The sequence below is a fragment of the Mytilus californianus genome, unplaced genomic scaffold (genome assembly GCF_021869535.1).
Source record: "Mytilus californianus isolate M0D057914Y unplaced genomic scaffold, xbMytCali1.0.p SCAF_5, whole genome shotgun sequence".
NCBI lineage: Eukaryota > Metazoa > Mollusca > Bivalvia > Mytilida > Mytilidae > Mytilus > Mytilus californianus.
The window spans coordinates 63,900,857-63,921,423 of NW_026262701.1; the positions used below are offsets into that span (position 1 = coordinate 63,900,857).

Sequence of the window (20,567 nt, forward strand, 5' to 3'; positions counted from 1 at the left end):
CTGTTCGATTTACTGTGACTTGACTGTAAGTGTTGCTCTCCACCTATTGCAATTTATTCAAATTTCTGAATATAAAGAAATGTCCCCTAAATACTTAAATTCAGCTGAAAAAAAACTTTGTACGCGTTATGACCTGAGGTTTTCTTCTTCAATGCAGGTCATGACCTGCATTTTCATTTTCATAGGTTGACAGGTATGTAGTACATGTACCATTCATGAAACATTGGGGGTTAATTTAAGAAATAATTCCTTCATGTTGTGCTGTATGCTCGTTTTAACATGGGTAGGCATTATATTTGACCATATTTTACATCTTGCTTATGCTCGTTTTAATATGGGTAGGCATTATATTTGTTGATATTTTCACCGAGCGTAAAATATGGTCAAATATAATGCCTACCCAATTTAAAACGAGCATAGAGCATGACATGAAGGAGTTATTTCGATTCTAATAAGACAATTACTGTATTTTTATCGGTTGAAGCATACAAAAAATACCTTAGGAATGTTTGTCTGCTCCTGTGTCCTCCCCATGAATTATGTACATTTGATTTTCTTATTTGTTAAGTTCAAAAACTAATAGCAGGGTAAATTTATGATGTTTTAATAACAATACATAATAAAATTTTATGTAAGCAGTTTTAATATATATATTTTATTAGGATAAAAATGAAAATAACAAGAATAAACAGTAAGTTTGTGCGCATGTGTCAAACATAGTTTGTGCTGATTAGAACACGGTTTTGTTTACAAAGCGAAATATAAGGATGTCATATTAGAATAACAGACAGGCACTTGACTCTGAAAAAAATTACCTTTATACCTTAACGTATATAGGTAACCTTTTTTAGCTCACCTTGCCCGAAGGGCCAAGTGAGCTTTTCTCATCACTTGGCGTCCGGCGTCCGGCGTCCGGCGTCGTCCGTCATCGGCGTTAACTTTTTACATTTTGAACTTCTTCTAGAGAACCACTGAATGGAATGAAACCAAACATGGCATGAATGTTCCTTATGAGGTGCTGACCAAGTGTTGTTACTTTGTAGCCGATCCATCATCCAAGATGGCCGCCAGCGGGGGACTTAGTTTAACATAGGACCCTATGGGAAATGCATACAAATGACTTCTTTTAGAGAACCACTGAATGGAATGAAACCAAACATGGCATGAATGTTCCTTATGAGGTGCTGACCAAGTGTTGTTACTTTGTAGCCGATCCATCATCCAAGATGGCCGCCAGCGGGGGACTTAGTTTAACATAGGACCCTATGGGAAATGCATACAAATGACTTCTTTTAGAGAACCACTGAATGGAATGAAACCAAACATGGCATGAATGTTCCTTATGAGGTGCTGACCAAGTGTTGTTACTTTGTAGCCGATCCATCATCCAAGATGGCCGCCAGCGGGGGACTTAGTTTAACATAGGACCCTATGGGAAATACATAAAAATGTCTTCTTTTAGAGAACCACTGAATGGAATGGAACCAAACATTGCATGAATGTTCCTTATGAGATGCTTACCAAGTGTTGTTACTTTGCAGTCGGTCCATCATCCAAGATGGCCGCCAGCGGGGGACTTAGTTTAACATAGGACCCTATGGGAAATGCATACAAATGACTTCTTTTAGAGAACCACTGAATGGAATGAAACCAAACATGGCATGAATGTTCCTTATGAGGTGCTGACCATGTGTTGTTACTTTGTAGCCGATCCATCATCCAAGGTGGCCGCCATTGGGGAACTTAGTTTAACATACAAATGTCTTCTTTTAGAGAACCACTTAATGGAATGAAACCAAACATGGCATGAATGTTCCTTATGAGGTGCTGACCAAGTGTTGTTACTTTGTAGCCGATCCATCATCCAAGATGGCCGCCAGCGGGGGACTTAGTTTAACATAGGACCCTAAGGGAAATACATAAAAATGTCTTCTTTTAGAGAACCACTGAATGGAATGGAACCAAACATGGCATGAATGTTCCTTATGAGATGCTTACCAAGTGTTGTTACTTTGCAGTCGGTCCATCATCCAAGATGGCCGCCAGCGGGGGACTTAGTTTAACATAGGACCCTATGGGAAATACATACAAATGTCTTCTTTTAGAGAATCACTGAATGGAATGAAACCAAACATGGCATGAATGTTCCTTATGAGGTTCTGACCAAGTGTTGTTACTTTGTAGCCCATCCATCATCCAAGATGGCCGCCAGCGGGGGACTTAGTTTAACATAGGACCTTATGGGAAATACATACAAATGTCTTCTTTTAGAGAACCACTGAATGGAATGAAACCAAACATGGCATGAATGTTCCTTATGAGGTGCTGACCAAGTGTTGTTACTTTGCAGTCGGTCCATCATCCAAGATGGCAGACAGCAGGGGACTTAGTTTAACAAAGGACCTATGGGAAATACATACAAATGTCTTCTTTTAGCTATAGAGAACCACTGAATGGAATGAAACCAAACATGGCATGAATCTTCCTTATGAGATGCTGACCAAGTGTTGTTACTTTGTAGCCGATCCATCATCCAAGATGGCCGCCAGCGGGGGACTTAGTTTTACATAGGACCCTTTGGGAAATACATAAAAATGTCTTCTTTTAGAGAACCAATAAATGGAATGGAACCAAACATGGCATGAATGTTCCTTATGAGATGTTGACCAAGTGTTGTTACTTTGCAGCCGATCCATCATCCAAGATGGCCGACAGCGGGGGACTTAGTTTAACATAGGACCCTAAGGGAAATACATACAATTGTCTTCTTTTAGAGAACCACTGAATGGAATGGAACCAAACATGGCATGAATGTTCCTTATTAAGTGCTGACCAAGTGTTGCTACTTTGTTGCCGATTTACTGTTCAAGATGGCCACCAGGATATTTTATTAAATAACGGGATCAATATTAATCAAAATTTGGCCTCAATCATTATTTGGGTATCTGTTATGATTTTTATCTATCTTTACATGATTTCTAAAACCAAAGTAGAGTCAGGTGAGCGACACAGGCTCTTGAGAGCCTCTAGTTTCAGAGACAAGTGCATGTGGTTAAAATGCAGTTTTGGGCTTATATCTCAAAGCTATAAAGCTGTAAAAGCAAAAATAACCGCAGATAAAAAGATCAGCAGGTTATTGTTTATCTATCACGAAATGTTCAGAAAATTGGATAACCCATTCTCAAGGTATTGCTCTGGAAATATTAATTTTTACCAAAGGACAAGGTACACTAATTACCAATTTTTGTTCAAATCAAATTGATGTGTAATAAAATATAGTACTATAATTTTAAAGTTTGAAACCTTTATTTCGGTAAGCTACTATAATTTTGTTACAAAAAGATTATCGTATATGAATTTAATATTTTTGCTGCTAGTAATTTGCTCCAAAAAATAATCTGTGGGGTAAAATTATCAAAATTAGTATTAATGTTTTTCCTAATACACTATTTTACCTCCACAGGGATATCTGATATTCAAACTGTAACAGAGCATAAAGTTATTTGTCTGAACTTTTTGTTTTATCTGATCAAATACGAGAAAGTTTCTCCTTTGATAGTCAGCAATGTGACAGAGGTTTATCACACCAGCAATTCCCCATCTATGATATAATGGGAAATCTTATGTTTGTACAAAATTCAAGATATCAAGAGAGAGGCATTCCTTGATGTTTAGATGAGTGTAAAGCTTGGAAGTTGCCTTTCAAAAAGGATTGCTGAGTTTATTACTTATCTACAATAGTATGAAATTTTGTAAAGAAAATGATCTTGCACCTCCAAATGTATTCAATATCAATTTTAGAATACTTTGCCAGTCCCCAATCAAATTTGCAGAAAATCTCCTCACCCAACCAATTTTAAGATAAAAGTTGAACGGTTGTTAATAAACCATAATGCGTTTAACTTTTTTTGTTTTTCCATCCCATTAAAATTAAAGAATAATCTGTTGATTTCATTCAAAATGGATTGACATAGATTATATTGTGTAAAGAGGTAAGCAAAGGAATTAAGTTTGGAAGTGCAAGAGTCTTAATAACGGTAACCTTTCCCAGCAGTGTTAGCTTCCAATTATTGTGCTATGATCATTTTTGTATTCTTGCCTTTCATTTTTGCTAATGTACTTTGTCTATAGAGTGTCTATATACCATTTTGTTTTTCTTTGTTGAAATAGTTATTTGTTTTTATAGTGATAATGTTATAATGGAATTCTATGTGAACTTTCTATCACTAGGATAGCAAGTCCTTCATGGGTATAACAATAAAAGTGTTTCTGTTTTTATGCCCCCGCCGTAGCGGAGGGGGCATTACGTTTTACCCTTGTCCATCTGTACGTCCCAAAATTGGTTTCCGTTCTCTAACTTTAGTTTGCCTCAACCAAATGTTATGAAACTTATACACAATGCTTATTACCACAAAACACAGATCAAGTTTGAATTTTGGTGGCGTCACTTTTTCCGTTCTAGAGTTATGCCCCTTTACAAATTAAAAAATTGCTGAATTTTTCGTTTCCGTTCTCTAACTTTAGTTTGCCTCAACCAAATGTTATGAAACTTATACACAATGCTTATTACCACAAAACACAGATCAAGTTTGAATTTTGGTGGCGTCACTTTTACAGTTCTAGAGTTATGCTCCTTCACAAATTAAAAAAATGCTGAATTTTTCGTTTCCGTTCTCTAACTTTAGTTTGCCTCGACCAAATGTTATGAAACTTATACACAATGCTTATTACCACAAAACTCAGATCAAGTACAAATTTAGATAGCATCACTTTTACAGTTCTTGAGTTATGTCCCTTTATAACGTTATATGCAAGCGGGGGCATCATCTGTGTCCCATGGACACGTTCCCCATTTATTTCATCATTTTTTTCCCCTCGTGTTGTAGTTTCTGTCATGTAATGCATTATAAGTATCATCATTCTTATCCTGTACTTTGTTCAAGTCACCACTGAAAATGAAACTCGTATTCGAAAATCTGATAGTTTTTGTCGAGCCTGAGACTTCTGTCGCAGAAAGCGAGACATAGGGATAGTGATCCGGCAGCGGCTAACTATCTACTTAAAAGCTTAATATTTCAGAAGGTAGAAGACCTGGATGCTTCATACTTTGTATATAGATGCCTTATGTTATGAAGTTTCTGTCAGTCATATGTCCATTCAGTGATTACTTGAAAAAAAAAATTTTGAAATCTTAATTTCTCTATTGATAACTATATTTGGTATGTGCATACCTTGCAAGGTCCTCATGCCTGTCGGTCAGTTTTCACTTGACCTTGACCTCATTTCATGGATCAGTGAACAAGGTTAAGTTTCGTGGTCAAGTCCATATCTCGAATACTATAAGCAATAAGTCTACTATATTTTGTGTATGGAATAATTGTAAGGTGTACATGTCAGTCTGGCAGGTTTTATTTGACATTGACCTCATTTTTACAGTTCATTGCTCAATGTTAAGTTTTTGTGTTTTGGTCTGTTGTTTTGAAACTATAAGCAATAGGTCAACTATATTTGGTGTATGGAATGATTGTAAGGTGTATGTCTGTCTGGCAGTTATCATCTGACCTTGACGTCATTTTCATGGTTCATTGGTCAATGTTAAGTATTCCTGGTTAAGTTTGTTTCTTAGATACTATATGCAATAGGTCAACTATATTTAAAGCATGGAATGTTTGTTAGAAGTACATGTCTGTCTGGCAGGGTTCATCTGACCTTGACCTCATTTTCATGGTTCATTGGTCAATATAAAGTTTTCATGGTTTGGTCTGTTTCTTGTAGACTATAAGCAATAGGTCAACTATATTTGGTGTATGGAATGATTGTAAGGTGTACATGTACTTCTGGCTTGGTTTATCTGACCTTGACCTCATTTTCTTTGATCATGTTAAGTTTATGTGATACTTGTAGTAAAACTTTATATTTAGGACTATCAACATAGAAATCAATGGTCAGTAAAGCAGGCGAGACATTTCAGCGTGTGCACACTTGTTTAGAGTTAGTGCCCATGAAATGTAAAGTTTTTTGCAAATTTTGAAGTTTTTGGTTAATGTCTTTAAACCCGTCCCTAGGATTTTCATGGCATTCCATGGAATTTCCATGGCAAAATTGTTGCCATGAAAACGATGGAGTATTGAAACGAGCTTTTCCATGGTTTTCATGAATTCCATGGCATCGAAAAAAAGAGTGACAGGGATTGTATACTCAGTATTTCCATCGTTGCCATGAAATTCATGGCAACCATTAAAGGATGGAAAGCATGGCATCAATGGCAAATTGCCATGATTTCCATGGAAAGTATGGCATCGATGGCAGGTTGCCATGGTCTCTATGAAAAGTATGGCATTGATGGCAGGTTGACATGGCATCTATGAAAAGTATGGCATCGATGGCAGGTTGCCATGAAAACGATGGCAACAATTACAGATTACCATGGAAAGTATGGCATCCATGGCATTTCCCCGTATTCACTCACAAATGGACATGCAGGTAATATTACCTTGTATAGTTCTGTATAGTTGAATAACATATTCTTTTCAAAATAGGACGCCGGGAAAGTAATTATCTGCAGGAGTTCTCATCAGATTGAATTAACCTGATTACTTTCAAAATAAAGCTACACCTTTTAAATTTCATTGCCATATATTGCTAGCAAAAAAGATTAAAATAATAAAACCTATTAAAAATAAAATTAACAATGATTTAATGTAAAGTATAACATTTTGGAATATTCAAAGTTCATCTTTGCTATCTGTCGTCTATTTTGCCTTGTGTTGCATACTTGGCTTCAGCAGATGGTTGATGACCTGGTGGACAGATGCGTCCTCAACTTTCCATTTCTTTTGTATGATGCCTAAAAAAAAAAATAGTTACCCTATTAATTTTTATTTTGAAAAATATCATATATATACTAGTGTATTAAAATTAAACAAAAATGTGTTTGATATATTTTATACCGCTGGTCTTGGGTACCCTTATCAAGAGATAATGTGTGATAATTAATTAAAAAAGGGAATTCTTTGTAAGACACACATGTAGATGCTCTGTAGAGCACATGGTGACCTTCCAACAGCTATCATGTCACGCCTTGAAGTATAAACTTGTGTATACAGAAGAGTATCAATGTCATCAAGTTCCATGAACACTAGTTGAATAGATTTATTTTTTTTATACTAAAATTTATCAAATGTGCATATTTTTTTTCTGTTACATGTCTTCTTTTAGCCAACGGAACATTGTTTAATTATTATAATAAGACATTAAAATATATGGAAATATAACACTTCTTCCATTATGCATTGGTGTATTACGTTACTGTACATGTTTAATAGAGTAAAACTTACTTTAAAGAGCACATAGTTTTTCCTGGTCCTCAAGACCCGGCCTTGAAAGCCCTTTGTTGGAAGGCTGCCCTTTCAAAGACCTTTGTAAACATTGCCCTGAATAAAAATGTTGTCCCCTTTTTGAAGAATGTCTCTCGACTGATTTTCAAGAACAGCTGTTCCTAAAAAAAAATAAAATGGTCAGTTGTAACACTAGTAGTACTGGCAAGACAATAGAGCAGATTTAGTTAAAGCTCTAAAAACATATTTATTTTGCAGATTACTAATTTTTTGCTATTTAAGTCTTCTATAGAAATCCATGAAAAAATGGAACTTGCACACATGTGATAATTTTACTGTTTATCTGTGTACAAAATTGTGAAACCGTAATAATTGTTATCTGCTACCACAAAGATAATTTGTTTATGCAAGATACAAATTAAATATCACCAAAAACAATTAAAAGCTTTAGCATGATACAACAGCAGCACATAGGGAATTGGGAAGGAGGGGTGTTATCCCAAACTTTTGAAAATAATATGGGTAATCCTGCATTTATTTGATTTCTGAATCCTGAACAAAAGAAATAATTGATCCTGAATCCTGATAAGGGTTTTACCAAATTCTGGGACATTAAATCGCTCAATCCCAGACTCCCAGAAAAGATTCTTTCACCCCCTTGTTCAGTAACTTATATGGAAAGCCAATTGCCTTAGTCACACGAGAGAATGGTGGACTGCAAAAATCACAAATTTAAAAAAAAATAAAAATAAAGCTTATCATAAATTTCCCCCTTTTTCATTTCCCAGGCCGAATATTGAACCTATAATTCCTTAATGACTAACGGTCAATGATCAAAACACATACACAAATAGAAAAAAAACAAAAAAAACTAGAGAGTGTGTCTATGAGACACGGTATGCCCAGATTGTTCATCATATTGATTTTAAAGCAAAATCTAACAACAGTCATTTAAGTATAAAATATAGGTTAGAGTGACCTTAGTAACAGTGGTTTATATTCAATACTTCCCAAGACCTGTCCACTGACCAAATATCAATGCCTTACCATGTCTAGCATATGGGAAATGGACCTAAATGCAAAATTTAAGCAGAGTCATTAATGCGCAAAATGTAGGTCAAAGTGACCAAATGATTAGTGAACCCTGTAGTACATCCCAAGACCCATCCACTGATCAAGTATCAATGCTACACCATGTCTCGTATCTGAGAAACAGACCTAAACACAGTACTTGATCAAGAACAGGATGTACGGAAAGACGTGCATACTGACAGACAGACAAGGGTAAAACTATATGCCCCTTTCACATATGTGATCGGGGCATAAAAGACTGCAGCCCCTTTTTTATCCTTATCATGTTAAACCTCTATTTATTTGATGATTCTTTTTTTACAGAATCAGATGGGGTTTTTTTATGATAAAAAGAAATGTCCTACATACCTACCTAATTCCAGAGGTAGGGTTGTATAAGGGGGAAACAAACATAATTTTGGATGTGGTCTTAATAAACTTTTATGAGTACCTTAGTAAATCCATTATAAAGTTCTTCTTGTATGTCAAGAAGCCTTAAAGTTAAACTAAACGAAGACACATATTTTTAGTATACATGTCAGGAAATTTTCCTGATCACAGTAATGACTAATGTAAACGCTTGCGTACCCCCCCCCCCTTTTTTTTTCTTATTTGAATTTTTAAGCTCGTTTACCCAAAGTGAAAATGAACATGCTTCTAACATTAAATGCTCTTAAAAATAGTATAATTGGAGGAAATTATATATGATAATATATTGTTCACTATGGCCCTTCCATGTGTTCAGATCAGGGATACAATGTTGACGTTATATTTTTCTCTGATTGTGTAATATTGATACCAATTTGGAGTTTCTAAATGCAATTCATACATATGAAGAACCGTGATAGCCACATAGAAATATCTACATACCATAATGATACTTGATAAACGGCAAGTTTCTCCTCGACTTCGTCCTTTGTTGTTCTATCTTTTTAAAAACAGGAAAGGTGCAGGTTTAAATAATGCGCATGGGCAATCTAACTTCCTGTTCAAATCCCGCGAAAATATGAATAAAACAAGTTTGAGCTTTCTAAAAAGCTGTGGACTGCTTCGCATTTTTGTAAACATTGTATAGGAACATTGTTTAGCAAAACAAATCGTGCATATTGCAGATTAACAAAGCAAATAAACACGTATTAATAATTGATATTTCAATATTGAATTTCAGTGTGCAACCCCCTTTTTCCCCAACATACACACAAAGATTAATAGTCGGTGCAAATAGATATGTTAATTACACTTTAAAAAAACTATTTATGTCTTCCATTTGATATTGTTTTCAAAAAATCTTATTGACAATTAACCCTATAATATGCACAATTTTTTTGATAATGTTTTCAGTAACTTTTTATGTTTCAAATCATCAAAATATTCTAAGTCGATTTTCTTCAAAATATTCTGAGTCCAATTTGCCATCGTTTTCATCTTAGAAAAATTCTAAGTGCTACTTTTCCATCGTTTGCCATCCTCAAAAATTTCAAAGTCCAAATTTGCCATCGTTTCCATCCCCCAAAAAGTTAAAGTCCAATATTTGCCATCGATTGCCATAGATTTTCATCCTTTCCATGGAATTTCTTTCATGGCAAATATGAAAACGATGGCATTTTTTGCCATGGAAAATTTTTGCCATGAATTTCGTGGCATTTCATCAAATTTTACATCGTTTCCATCCTTTTTCCATGGCATTCCATGAAAAATCGATGGCATCGATGGAATTCCATGAAAATCCTAGGGACGGGAAACTATAAAAGATAGAGAGAAATTAAACAGTAAAAACTACCAGACCAGTAAGATCTACAAACATTTCAAACATGGCAGAAATTTGACCCTTATAGGTGTTTTTTCACTTGAAAGAAGTGTTTTACTCATTTATTGCATTTTATGTAGAAACTATAAAATGTATAATAGAAAGAAACTGTTAAGGGCAAAATAAGATCGTCAAATAAGTCAATTAAAACCTGATAGGAGTTATTGCCTTTGATTGATTGTTTTTTTCCAACAATTAAAGCATATATACATGACATAAATACAATATGATACATGTAAGTTATACAATTTAATTATCACAAATACATTGTAGTTGAAAATAATAGATATTTCCTATAGAACAGATAAAAATAAAAAAGTTAAAAAAAAAAAAAAAAAAAAAATAAAAAAAATAAGTAAATAAATAATTATAAGTAACAGATAGTAAAGGAGTGAAAAATGAAGAAGAATAAAAGGGAAAAAAAAAGAGAAGAGGAATTATCCAGTCACATCCCTATCTATATTTTTAAATCAAATATATTCATGATGAACAATATTTAAGGAATTCACTATACATATTTCTTTTGTAACAGCCAGGAACACAGGTCAAGAACATTACATGAATATTAATATATATTCTGTGAAATAAATTATTGGTTAATAGTGAATAGCATGTATTAAATAACAGATTTTCAAAAACATTCCAAACATTGTCAAATTCAGTTATTTTGTATTGTTAACAGCAATCATACTTTCTAATTTGTACATTTCTTTCAGCTTTATTTTTGTCCCCTGCACAACGCATTGCGGGGGACATGGAAATACCGGGCTTCTGTCCGTCCGGTCTTGTTAGCACTCTCACGTACAATTCTTGCCAGATTTTTATGAAACTTATATCATAGGTTTATATCAGCAATGTCTGGACGAGTTTGAAAATCAGTGCTGAACAATTATTTTTAAAAGAGTTATGCCCCTTGGAAACATTAATTATATGGAAAATTGCAACGTTAGTGCTCTCATTTGTACAATTCTTGCCAGATTTTTGTCTCGCCTTGACGGAGTCAAAAAGCGAGACATAGGTATGCTGTTTCCGTCGGCGGCAGCGTCAGCGGCGTCAACAATGTATTAGTTTGTGATTAGGTCTAGTTTATGGGGAACCACTAGTGGTAGGTCAATGATATTTGGTATGCAGTTGTATTAGCATTGGCACATCTCATTACCATGGAGATTATTTGGCCCCGCCCCCTCAGTCAAGGTATATTGACTTTGAAACTTTGCTTAGTTTACATGTATTAGTTTGTGATTAGGTCAGTTTATGGGGAACCACTAGTGGTAGGTCAATGATATTTGGTATGCAGTTGTATAGCATTGGCATATCTCATTTCCATGGAGATTATTTGGCCCCGCCCCCTCATTTATGGTCTATTGACTTTGAAACTTTTGCTTAGTTTTCATGTATTAGTTTGTGATTAGGTCAGTTTAGGGGGAACTGTTAGTGGTAGGTCAATGATAAATGGTATACAGTTGTATAAGCATTAGCACATCTCATTTTCATGGAGAATATTTGGTCCTTACCCCTCAGTCATTTGCTTAGTTTACAAGTTACTGTTTGTGTTTAGGTTTGTTTAAAGGGAACGACTTATGAAAAGTCAATGGTATTTGGTTTGCAGTTGTATTAGCATTGGCACATCTCATTTCCATGGAGATTGTTTAGCCCTGTACTTTCAGTCATGGTTCATTGACTTTGAATATTTGCATAACTTACATGTTAAAGTATTGCTATTTTAATTTCAACATTTGCATTATCAAAATAACAGATAGGCGAGACTTATCTCTGTGTTAACAGTTTATTATGAAACTTATATCATAAGTTTATATTAGCAATGTCTTGGACAAGTTCGAAAATCAGTGCTGATCAATTCTTTTAAAAAGAGTTATGCCCCTTAGAAACATTAATTATATGAAAAATTGCATCATTAGCGCTCTCATGTGTACAATTCTGGTCAGATTTTTATGTAACTTATATCATAGGTTTATATCAGCAATGTCTTTGACAAGTTCGAAAATCAGTGACGATCGATTATTTTTTAAAGAGTTATGCCCCTTGGAATTATTAATTATATGGAAAATTGCATTGTGAGCACTCTAATGTGTACAATTCTTGCCAGATTTTTATGAAATTTATATTATAGGTTAATATCACCAATGTCTTTGATGAGTTTGAAAATCAGTGGCAATCAATTATTGTCGAGCCGCAGAAAGCTAGACATAGGGATAGTGATCCGGCAGCGGCGGTGTTAACTAACTACTTAAAAGCTTTATATTTTAGAAGGTGGAAGACCTGGATGCTTCATACTTTGTATATAGATGCCTTATGTTATGAAGTTTCCGTCTGTCATATGTCCTTTGTCCTTGACCTCATTTTCATAGTTCAGTGACTACTTGAAAAAAAAAGTTAAGATTTTTTGTAATGTTAATTTCTCTCTTATTATGAGTAATAGGATAACTATATTTAGTATGTGCGTACCTTGCAAGGTCCTCATGCCTGTCAGACCGTTTTCATCTGATCTTGACCTCATTTCATGGATCAGTGAACAAGGTTAAATTTTCGTGGTCAAGTCCATATATCAGATACTATGAGCAATAGGTCTACTATATTTGGTGTTTGGAATGATTGTAAGGTGTACATGTCCAACATGTAGGTGTCATCTGACCTTGACCTCAATTTCATGGTTCAGCGGTTAAAGTAAAGTTTTTCTGTTTTGTTTTTTTTTTAATACTATATGAAATAGGTCAACTATATTTGGTGTATGGAAATATTTTACGATGTACATGTCAGTCTGGCAGGTTTTATTTGACCTTGACCTTCTTTTCACGGTTCATTGCTCAGTGTTAAGTTTTTGTGTTTTGGTCTGTTTTTCTTAAACTATCAGTAATAGGTCAACTTCATTTGGTGTATGGAATGATTGTAAGGTGTATATGTCTGTCTGGCAGGTATCAATGATCTGACCTTGACCTCATTTTTTTATGGTTCATTGGTCAATGTTAAATTTTCATGGTTAAGTTTGTTTCTTAGATACTAAAAGCAATAGGTCAACTATATGTAATGCATAGATTGATTGTAAGGTGTACATGTCTGTCTTGCATGGTTCATCTGACCTTGACCTCATTTTCATGGTTCATTGGTCAATGATAAATTTTCCTGGTTAAGTTTGTTTCTTAGAACTATAAGCAATATGTCAACTATATTTTGTGTATGGAATGACTGGAAGGTGTACATGTATTTCCGGTTTGGTTTATCTGACCTTGGCCTCATTTTCTTGGATCATGCTAAGTTTATGTGATACTTGTAGTAAAACTTTATATTTAGGACTATCAACATAAAATCAATGATCAGTAAAGCAGGTGAGACATTTCAGGGTGTGCACTCTTGTTTTTAAAAGAGTTATGTCCTTGGAAATATTGATTATATGAAAATTGCATTGTTAGCGCTCTCATGTGTACAATTCTTGCCAGTTTTTTTATGAAATATACATTATAGGTTTATATCATCAACCTTTTTGATGAGTTCAAAAATCAATGCAGATCAATTATTTTTAAAAGAGTTATGGAAATATTGATCTATATGGAAAATTGCATTGTTAGCACTCTCATGTGTACAGTTCTTGCCAGATTTTTATGAAATTTATATTATAGGTTTATATCATCAATGTCTCAGACAAATTTGAAAATTGGTGCAGATCAATTATTTTTAAAAGAGTTATGTCCCTTGGAAATATTGATTGTATGGAAAATTGCATTTTTAGCGCTCTCATGTGTTTAATTCTTGCCAGAGTTTTATGAAACTTATATCATAGGTTTTTATCAGCAATGTCTTTGACACTTTCGAAAATAAGTGCTGATCAATTATTTTTAAAAGAGTTATGCCCTTTGGAAATATTAATTATATTGAAAATTGCCTTATGAGCGCTCTTATGTGTACAATTCTTGCCAGATTTTTATGAAATATACCTTATAGGTTTATAACATCAATCTTTTTGATGAGTTCGAAAATCAGTGCCGATCAATTGTTTTTAAAAGAGTTTTGATCCTTGGAAATATTGATTTATATGGAAAATTGCATTGTTAGAACTCTCATGTGTACAATTCTTGCCAGATTTTTATGAAATTTATATTATAGGTTTATATCATCAATGTCTCAGACAAATTTGAAAATTGGTGCAGATCAATTATTTTTTAAAGAGTTATGTCCCTTGGAAATATTGATTGTATGGAAAATTGCATTTTTAGCGCTCTCATGTGTACAATTCTTGCCAGAATTTTATGAATCTTATATGATAGGTTTATATCAGCAATGTCTTTGACACTTTCAAAAATAAGTGCTGATCAAATATTTTTAATGAGTTATGCCCCTTAGAAAAATTAGTTATAACAGAAATCGCATTGAATTTGCTCTCAAGACATTTAGTAACTTTAGTATAAGTAAATAGAAATCTATGAAATTTAAACACAAGGTTTATGACCACAAAAGGAAGGTTGGGATTGATTTTGGGAGTTTTGGTCCCAACAGTTTAGGAATAAGGGGCCAAAAAAGGGCCCAAATAAGCATTTTTCTAGTTTCCAGACGTTAACTTGCGGAATGGTGTATGGATCTCTCTGAAATTATACCACAAGTTTCCATACCACAAAGGGATGGTAAGAATTGGTTTTGGAGGGTTATGGCTCAAACCGATAAGGAATAAGGGGCAAAAAAGGGGGAAAAACAAGGGTTTCCAGATTAATGGACAATTACTTAAGTACAAAACATAATTTAAAAGCAGTGTAAGGGAGGTAATTCAAACACATTTGAATTACCTCACTTACACTGCTTTTAAATTATGTATATTGGAAATTTGCCAATAACTTTAGTATTAATAAACTACATTGGAAATTTGCCAATAACTTTTAAATAGTATAATAAACTCCATTGGAAATTTGCCAATAACTTTAGTATAATAAACTCCATTGGAAATTAGCCAATAACTTTAGTATAAGTAAATAGAAATCTGTGAAATTTAAACACAAGGTTTATAACCACAAAAGGAAGGTTGGGATTGATTTTGGGGGTTATGGTTCTAACAGTTTAGGAATTAGGGGCCAAAAAGAGGCCCAAAAAGGCATTTTTCTAGTTTCCAAACAATAACTTGTGTTTAAGTGTATGGATCACTGAAATTATACCACAAGTTTCCATACCACAAAGGGATGGTTAGGATTGGCTTCGGGGGGTTATGGCACAAACCGTTTAGGAATTAGGGGCAAAAAAGGGGGAAAAACAAGGGTTTCCTGGTTAATGGACAATTTGAAAGCAGTGTAAGGGAGGTAATCCAAAAATAAAATTGTACAATGGAAACCTATTAGGTGTCAATGCTGTTGTATCCAGCTGCCCCCGGCGAAGCAATTTATTGCTTTTTGTTTGCTAGTTCTAGTATGAAATATTTTTTAGCTGTTTCTAGAAACATCAAATACTGTGATTTGAATACATATAATATTATAATAGTGTATATCAAAGGGTTCAGTGGTAATAAATTTTTATACTCAGAATTGATTATTCTTTCTTTGAGTTACCTCCCTTACAATGGTTCCATACTACAAAGGAAAGACTGGGATTGAGTTTGATGGTTAATGCTCCAAGTGGGATTCAAAAAGGTTTTTTTTGGGGGGGGGGGGGTTCCAATTTTTTTTAAGGGGTTCATATTTTTTTTCCAAATTTTTCGAATTTCAAATTTTTGAAAAGTTTCAAGAAGAAATCTTCAATTGCCAGTATTGCACATTAAATTTGTAAGATCTTTGACCACATTTATTTTGTGTCAGAAACCTATATTATGTCAAAAATTTGATCACAATCCAAATTCAGATAGTATGAAGCTTGAATATTGTGTCCAAATTTGCCCCAACTGTTCAGGGTTCGACCTCTGCGGTCGTATCAGGCTGCGCTCAGCGAAGCATTTTATTAGTAATTGCCCTTGTACCTTGAATAGATAAAATATGTGCAACGCGGGGGACATTGGAACTCTGTTCTTTTATTATTGCTTGCAGTGAGAGATTCTTTTAAAGGATGTAGAATCATACATATATTTAAGGAATGACTGTAATATTTTTCTCATCACTTGGGGTCCGTCATTGTCTTCCGTCGTCGCCAACTTTTACAAAAATCTTCTCCTCTGAAACTACTGGGCCAAATTTAACTAAACTTGGCCACAATCATCATTGGGGTATCTAGTTTAAAAAAATGTGTCAGATGACCTCGCCTGCCAACCAAGATGGCCGACATGGCTAAAAATAGAACAAAGGGGTAAAATGCAAGTTTTGTCTATTATTTTGAAACCGTTATAAATAGAGAAAATCTGAAAGGGGCAGAAATGTTCAGAATATTAAGCTCTACCAATTGTCTATATACATCAAAACTGTCAGACGACTTCTTATAGGAGTTATTGCCCTTAAATGACAAATTTTATCATTTTTTAAAATTTTTTGCCTTCTATCTGGAAAACCTTAATAGAAAAAGAAAAGCTTTAAATTGCAAAAATGATCAGCAAGACAAGTTCTACAAGTAGGTCTGCATTTTCAAAATCGTCAGTCAACTCCTTATTAGAGTTATTGCCCTTTGAAGATGATTTTTACCAATTTTTTGCGTTTTTTTGCCCTATATCTTAAAAATTATAATAGATAGATAGAAACTTAAATAAGCAAAAATGATCAGCAAGACAAGATGTACAATTAAGACAATATGAAGGAAATCGTCTGATGACTCCTTCTGGAATTATTGCCCTTTAAAGACGATTTTCACCATTTTTAACCGGATTTTCAAAGTAAAAGTCGGTTATTGATTTGGGGATGTACAGCGGGCGGGCGGGCGGGTGGGCGGCTGCCAAACAGTGTCTCTTCAATAACATGAAACCCTTTGACAAAATTTTTTCAAATTTAGATATGTTGTTTCCTGCGACTAAATGAAGGTCAAGTTCAATTTTCACGATTTCAGCTTTTCTCGTTTGTGAGTTATTGCCCTTTTTAATATTCATAAGTGGTATTTTTTTGTGATTGAGTTATTTTCCTTTGAACAGAACTTGTTAATTATATACATAAAGTTTGATTACACTAAGCCTTTATAGATAATTTTCACCTGTTTATATGTCCTGTTATCAGTTTACTAATTAAACATATGGTTAATGTCTTATCTTGAGTGACAGATTTATTTGAAAATTTTCTGTTTTGTAAGTGTTGATGATTGAAAGCTATATAGGAGTAAATATAGTTAGAAATTTACTGATCATTATTAGACATTTTGAAGATAATTACTGATAAGTTTTATCGATTTTTAAAAGACATTGTATTAATGATAAATAAAATTTTTGATTTTTTTTTCTTTTCTTTGGTAAATTGTAAATTGTTTGTTATTCTGTAAAAACTAATTTTCTGAATGCTATATATATTTTTTTGATTAGGTGAACTCCTTTCAAAACTTAGCTTATATTGTCTATTAATAAACATATATTAAGATTTCTGATTTTGGGCCCAGTTTTCAAGTTGGTCCAAATCGGGGTCCAAAATTAAACTGTGTTTGATTTCAACATAAATTGAATATATATATAGGGTTCTTTAAAATGCTGAATCTAAACCTGTATTTATTTTCATTATTAGTTAGATAATACCACATCGAGGTACAAAGGGTCCTAAATTAAACTTTTGTTTAATCAACAATTGAATTCTTGGGTTCTTTGATATGCTGATTTTAACAATGTTTGAGTGTTAAATCATATCTAATTTTAGAGAACTTAGTTATCACTGGTTGTTGTTATTATATTATTGATTATAATTTGAAAAATTACATCATATCTATTTTTATAGAACTTAGTCATCACTTCACTGGTTTATTGATTATAATCATATCTATTTATTCAGTTTGAGTTATTTCCCTTTGCACAGAAAATATATGGATAAAATTAAATTGTGTTTCATGTCAACTTAATTTAAATATATATAGGGTTCTTTCAAATGCTGAATCTAAACCTGTATTTAAATATTAGATTTTTGGGCCCAGTTTTCAAGTTGGTCCAAATCAGTGTCCAAAATTAAACTTTGTTTGATTCACAAAAATTGAATTTATGTGGTTCCTTGAAATGCTGAATCTTACCATGTATTGAGAGATTTTGGATTGTGAGCTCCTTTATCAAATTGGTCCACATTGTGGTCCAAAGGGTCCTAAATTAAACTTTTGTTTGATTTCATCAAAAATTGAATTTTTGGAGTTCTTTGATATGCTGATTCTGACAATGTACTTAGATCTTGGATATTGGACCATAATAGGTAAATGTCCAATTTCAAATATTTTAGTTCTTTGACCACATTCATTTTGTGTCACAAACCTATGCTGTGTCAAATATTCAACCACAATCCAAATTAAGAGCAGTTTTAAGCTTAAATGTAGTGTCCATACTTGCTCAACTGTTCAGGGTTCCACCTCTGCAGGAAAATCTGGTTTGCTGTCACTCTGACAGCCTCTTGTTTTTTGTTTGTTTTGCCATATATGATAAAAAATTATAATAGATAAATAGACACTTTAAATCACAAAAATGATCAGCAAGTCAAGATCTACTAACAAGTCAAATTTTGCCGATATAGTTAATAGACTGTCACTCTTTATAGGAGTGATTGCCCTTAAAAGAGGATTTTTTTTACTCTCTTTTGTGTTTTGAGCATAAACTAAAGAAGAAAGAGAGAGAATAAACAGACTAAATGATCAGCAATACAAGATCAACAAAACAGATTTTTGTCATGAATTCTGTTCTCGTCTTCAATTTTGGAGAGTGTCCTTTGTTGAATACGCACATAGACCAAGGTGAGTGACACAGGCTCTTTAGAGTTTCTAGTTCTGTCTATGAAGAAATAACCTCAAAAATGTGGTGCACACTGAATAACATGCACATTTTTGAGGTTATTTCGAATAGACAGAAAAAATATTACAGTCAGTCCTTCATGAAAAAACGTTGATGACATCACGGTCACATGACAAAATTATGTCTATGAGCTGATGGACAAAAAACTTTCAGCCAATCAGAAGACATGTTACATCCAAAATTAAATTATTGTTTAATATGAAGAAAAATCTTGTTGTATTGGTTGTTGGGGAATATTTTGATAAGTCTCCAAAAAGAAAGTTTAATTTATTCATTGGTACTGGCATGATTTATAACAAACCTTTCTTAAATTGTCTGTTTATAAATTGAAATTATAAAGAAACTACTAAGGTTTCAACTCACTCGAGCAAAGTCGACCGTAGATGAATTTGGCTATTTTTTTAGGTCTTTTTTTGTCATATAGCTCTTCAACTGTTTTGGTTTTTATACATCTTTGGCTATCTAATATTTTTGACTTTGAGCTTTCCTGATGAAGGTAAATCCAGAAAAGCGCTTAGGATGCATGAAATTTAAAACATGTTGTTTATATTTTTTTGTGGGACTTATTCCACCGGAAAGATGGTTTGAGGTCTTTCAGATTAGATACATATATATGCCTGTGATAAGTATGATAGGTTTGCATTTAGTTTCTTTTTATTTTAGAAGTAAAGTATACAATGAAATTTATGTTAACTTTCAGGATAAAAGTTTTTGTTGAAGATAAAGATTGCTCTGGAGGAAGTTTGCTGCTCACTGTAAAACTTAATGATACAATAGGAGATCTTAAGGCTAAGGTATGTAATCATTTTGTATTTTGACTGCCTGTTTATCTAGAATCATAATTATGAATATGTCTACCTTTCATGCACAAATGTAATAATGTAAAAGAATGGTAACTTTTCCCTGGGTTAGACATTTACCAGAGTAGAACCTTTTCAAATCATTTACTTTTCATTACACCAAAGATGCAATATTTTGAAATTTGTCATTGTCTGCCAATAAAGCTTTTAAGATCACTTAGTCTTATGGACATATGGACCATGATGGATGTCCCCTATCCTTCATACAAAGGGTCATATGAGCTTTTGCCATCAATTTTTATCCATCAATCTTCATAAACTTTTACCTCTGAAGCTGCTGAACCAATTTTAATTAAAGATATTGTGAATGCACTAAAGGGTGCCCAGATCCAGATTACATTTTTTTATATTTCATACTTTCCAACGTGGTTGCCAATGCAAAAAAAGAACAAAGGAATTATATACAAGTATTTTCTATAATTTGGAAAACCATTGTAGATAAAGAAAATCTGACAGAGCAAGAATTTTCAGAATGTTAGGTCTACATATTTATACTGTCTATTATGGCCAAAACTGTAGGACAACTGTTTATAGGAGTTATTGCCCTTAGATGTCGAATTATACCCTTTTTAACTCGCCTGGCCCAAAGGTGTCCATCGTCGTTGTTTGTCGTCTTAGTG

General features: G+C 33.5%; 1 protein-coding gene and 1 long non-coding RNA gene across 4 annotated transcripts in view; one reads left to right on the plus strand and one right to left on the minus strand.

The window, feature by feature from the left end:
- Positions 1-20,567, plus strand: part of LOC127701140 (ranBP-type and C3HC4-type zinc finger-containing protein 1-like) — a 494,271-nt gene that overhangs the window by 186,774 nt on the left and 286,930 nt on the right. For all 3 annotated transcript variants that reach the window (XM_052204944.1, XM_052204946.1, XM_052204945.1), the window contains one exon: positions 19,788-19,881. In XM_052204944.1, coding sequence (XP_052060904.1) covers positions 19,788-19,881 — 94 coding nt within the window. The remainder of the gene's footprint in view (positions 1-19,787; positions 19,882-20,567) is intronic.
- Positions 6,674-20,567, minus strand: part of LOC127701213 (uncharacterized) — a 51,735-nt gene continuing 37,841 nt past the window's right edge. The window contains exons 2-3 of the long non-coding RNA XR_007981877.1: positions 7,338-13,013; positions 6,674-6,847 (exon numbers count right to left, since the gene is read on the minus strand). This is a non-coding gene — a long non-coding RNA (uncharacterized LOC127701213). The remainder of the gene's footprint in view (positions 6,848-7,337; positions 13,014-20,567) is intronic.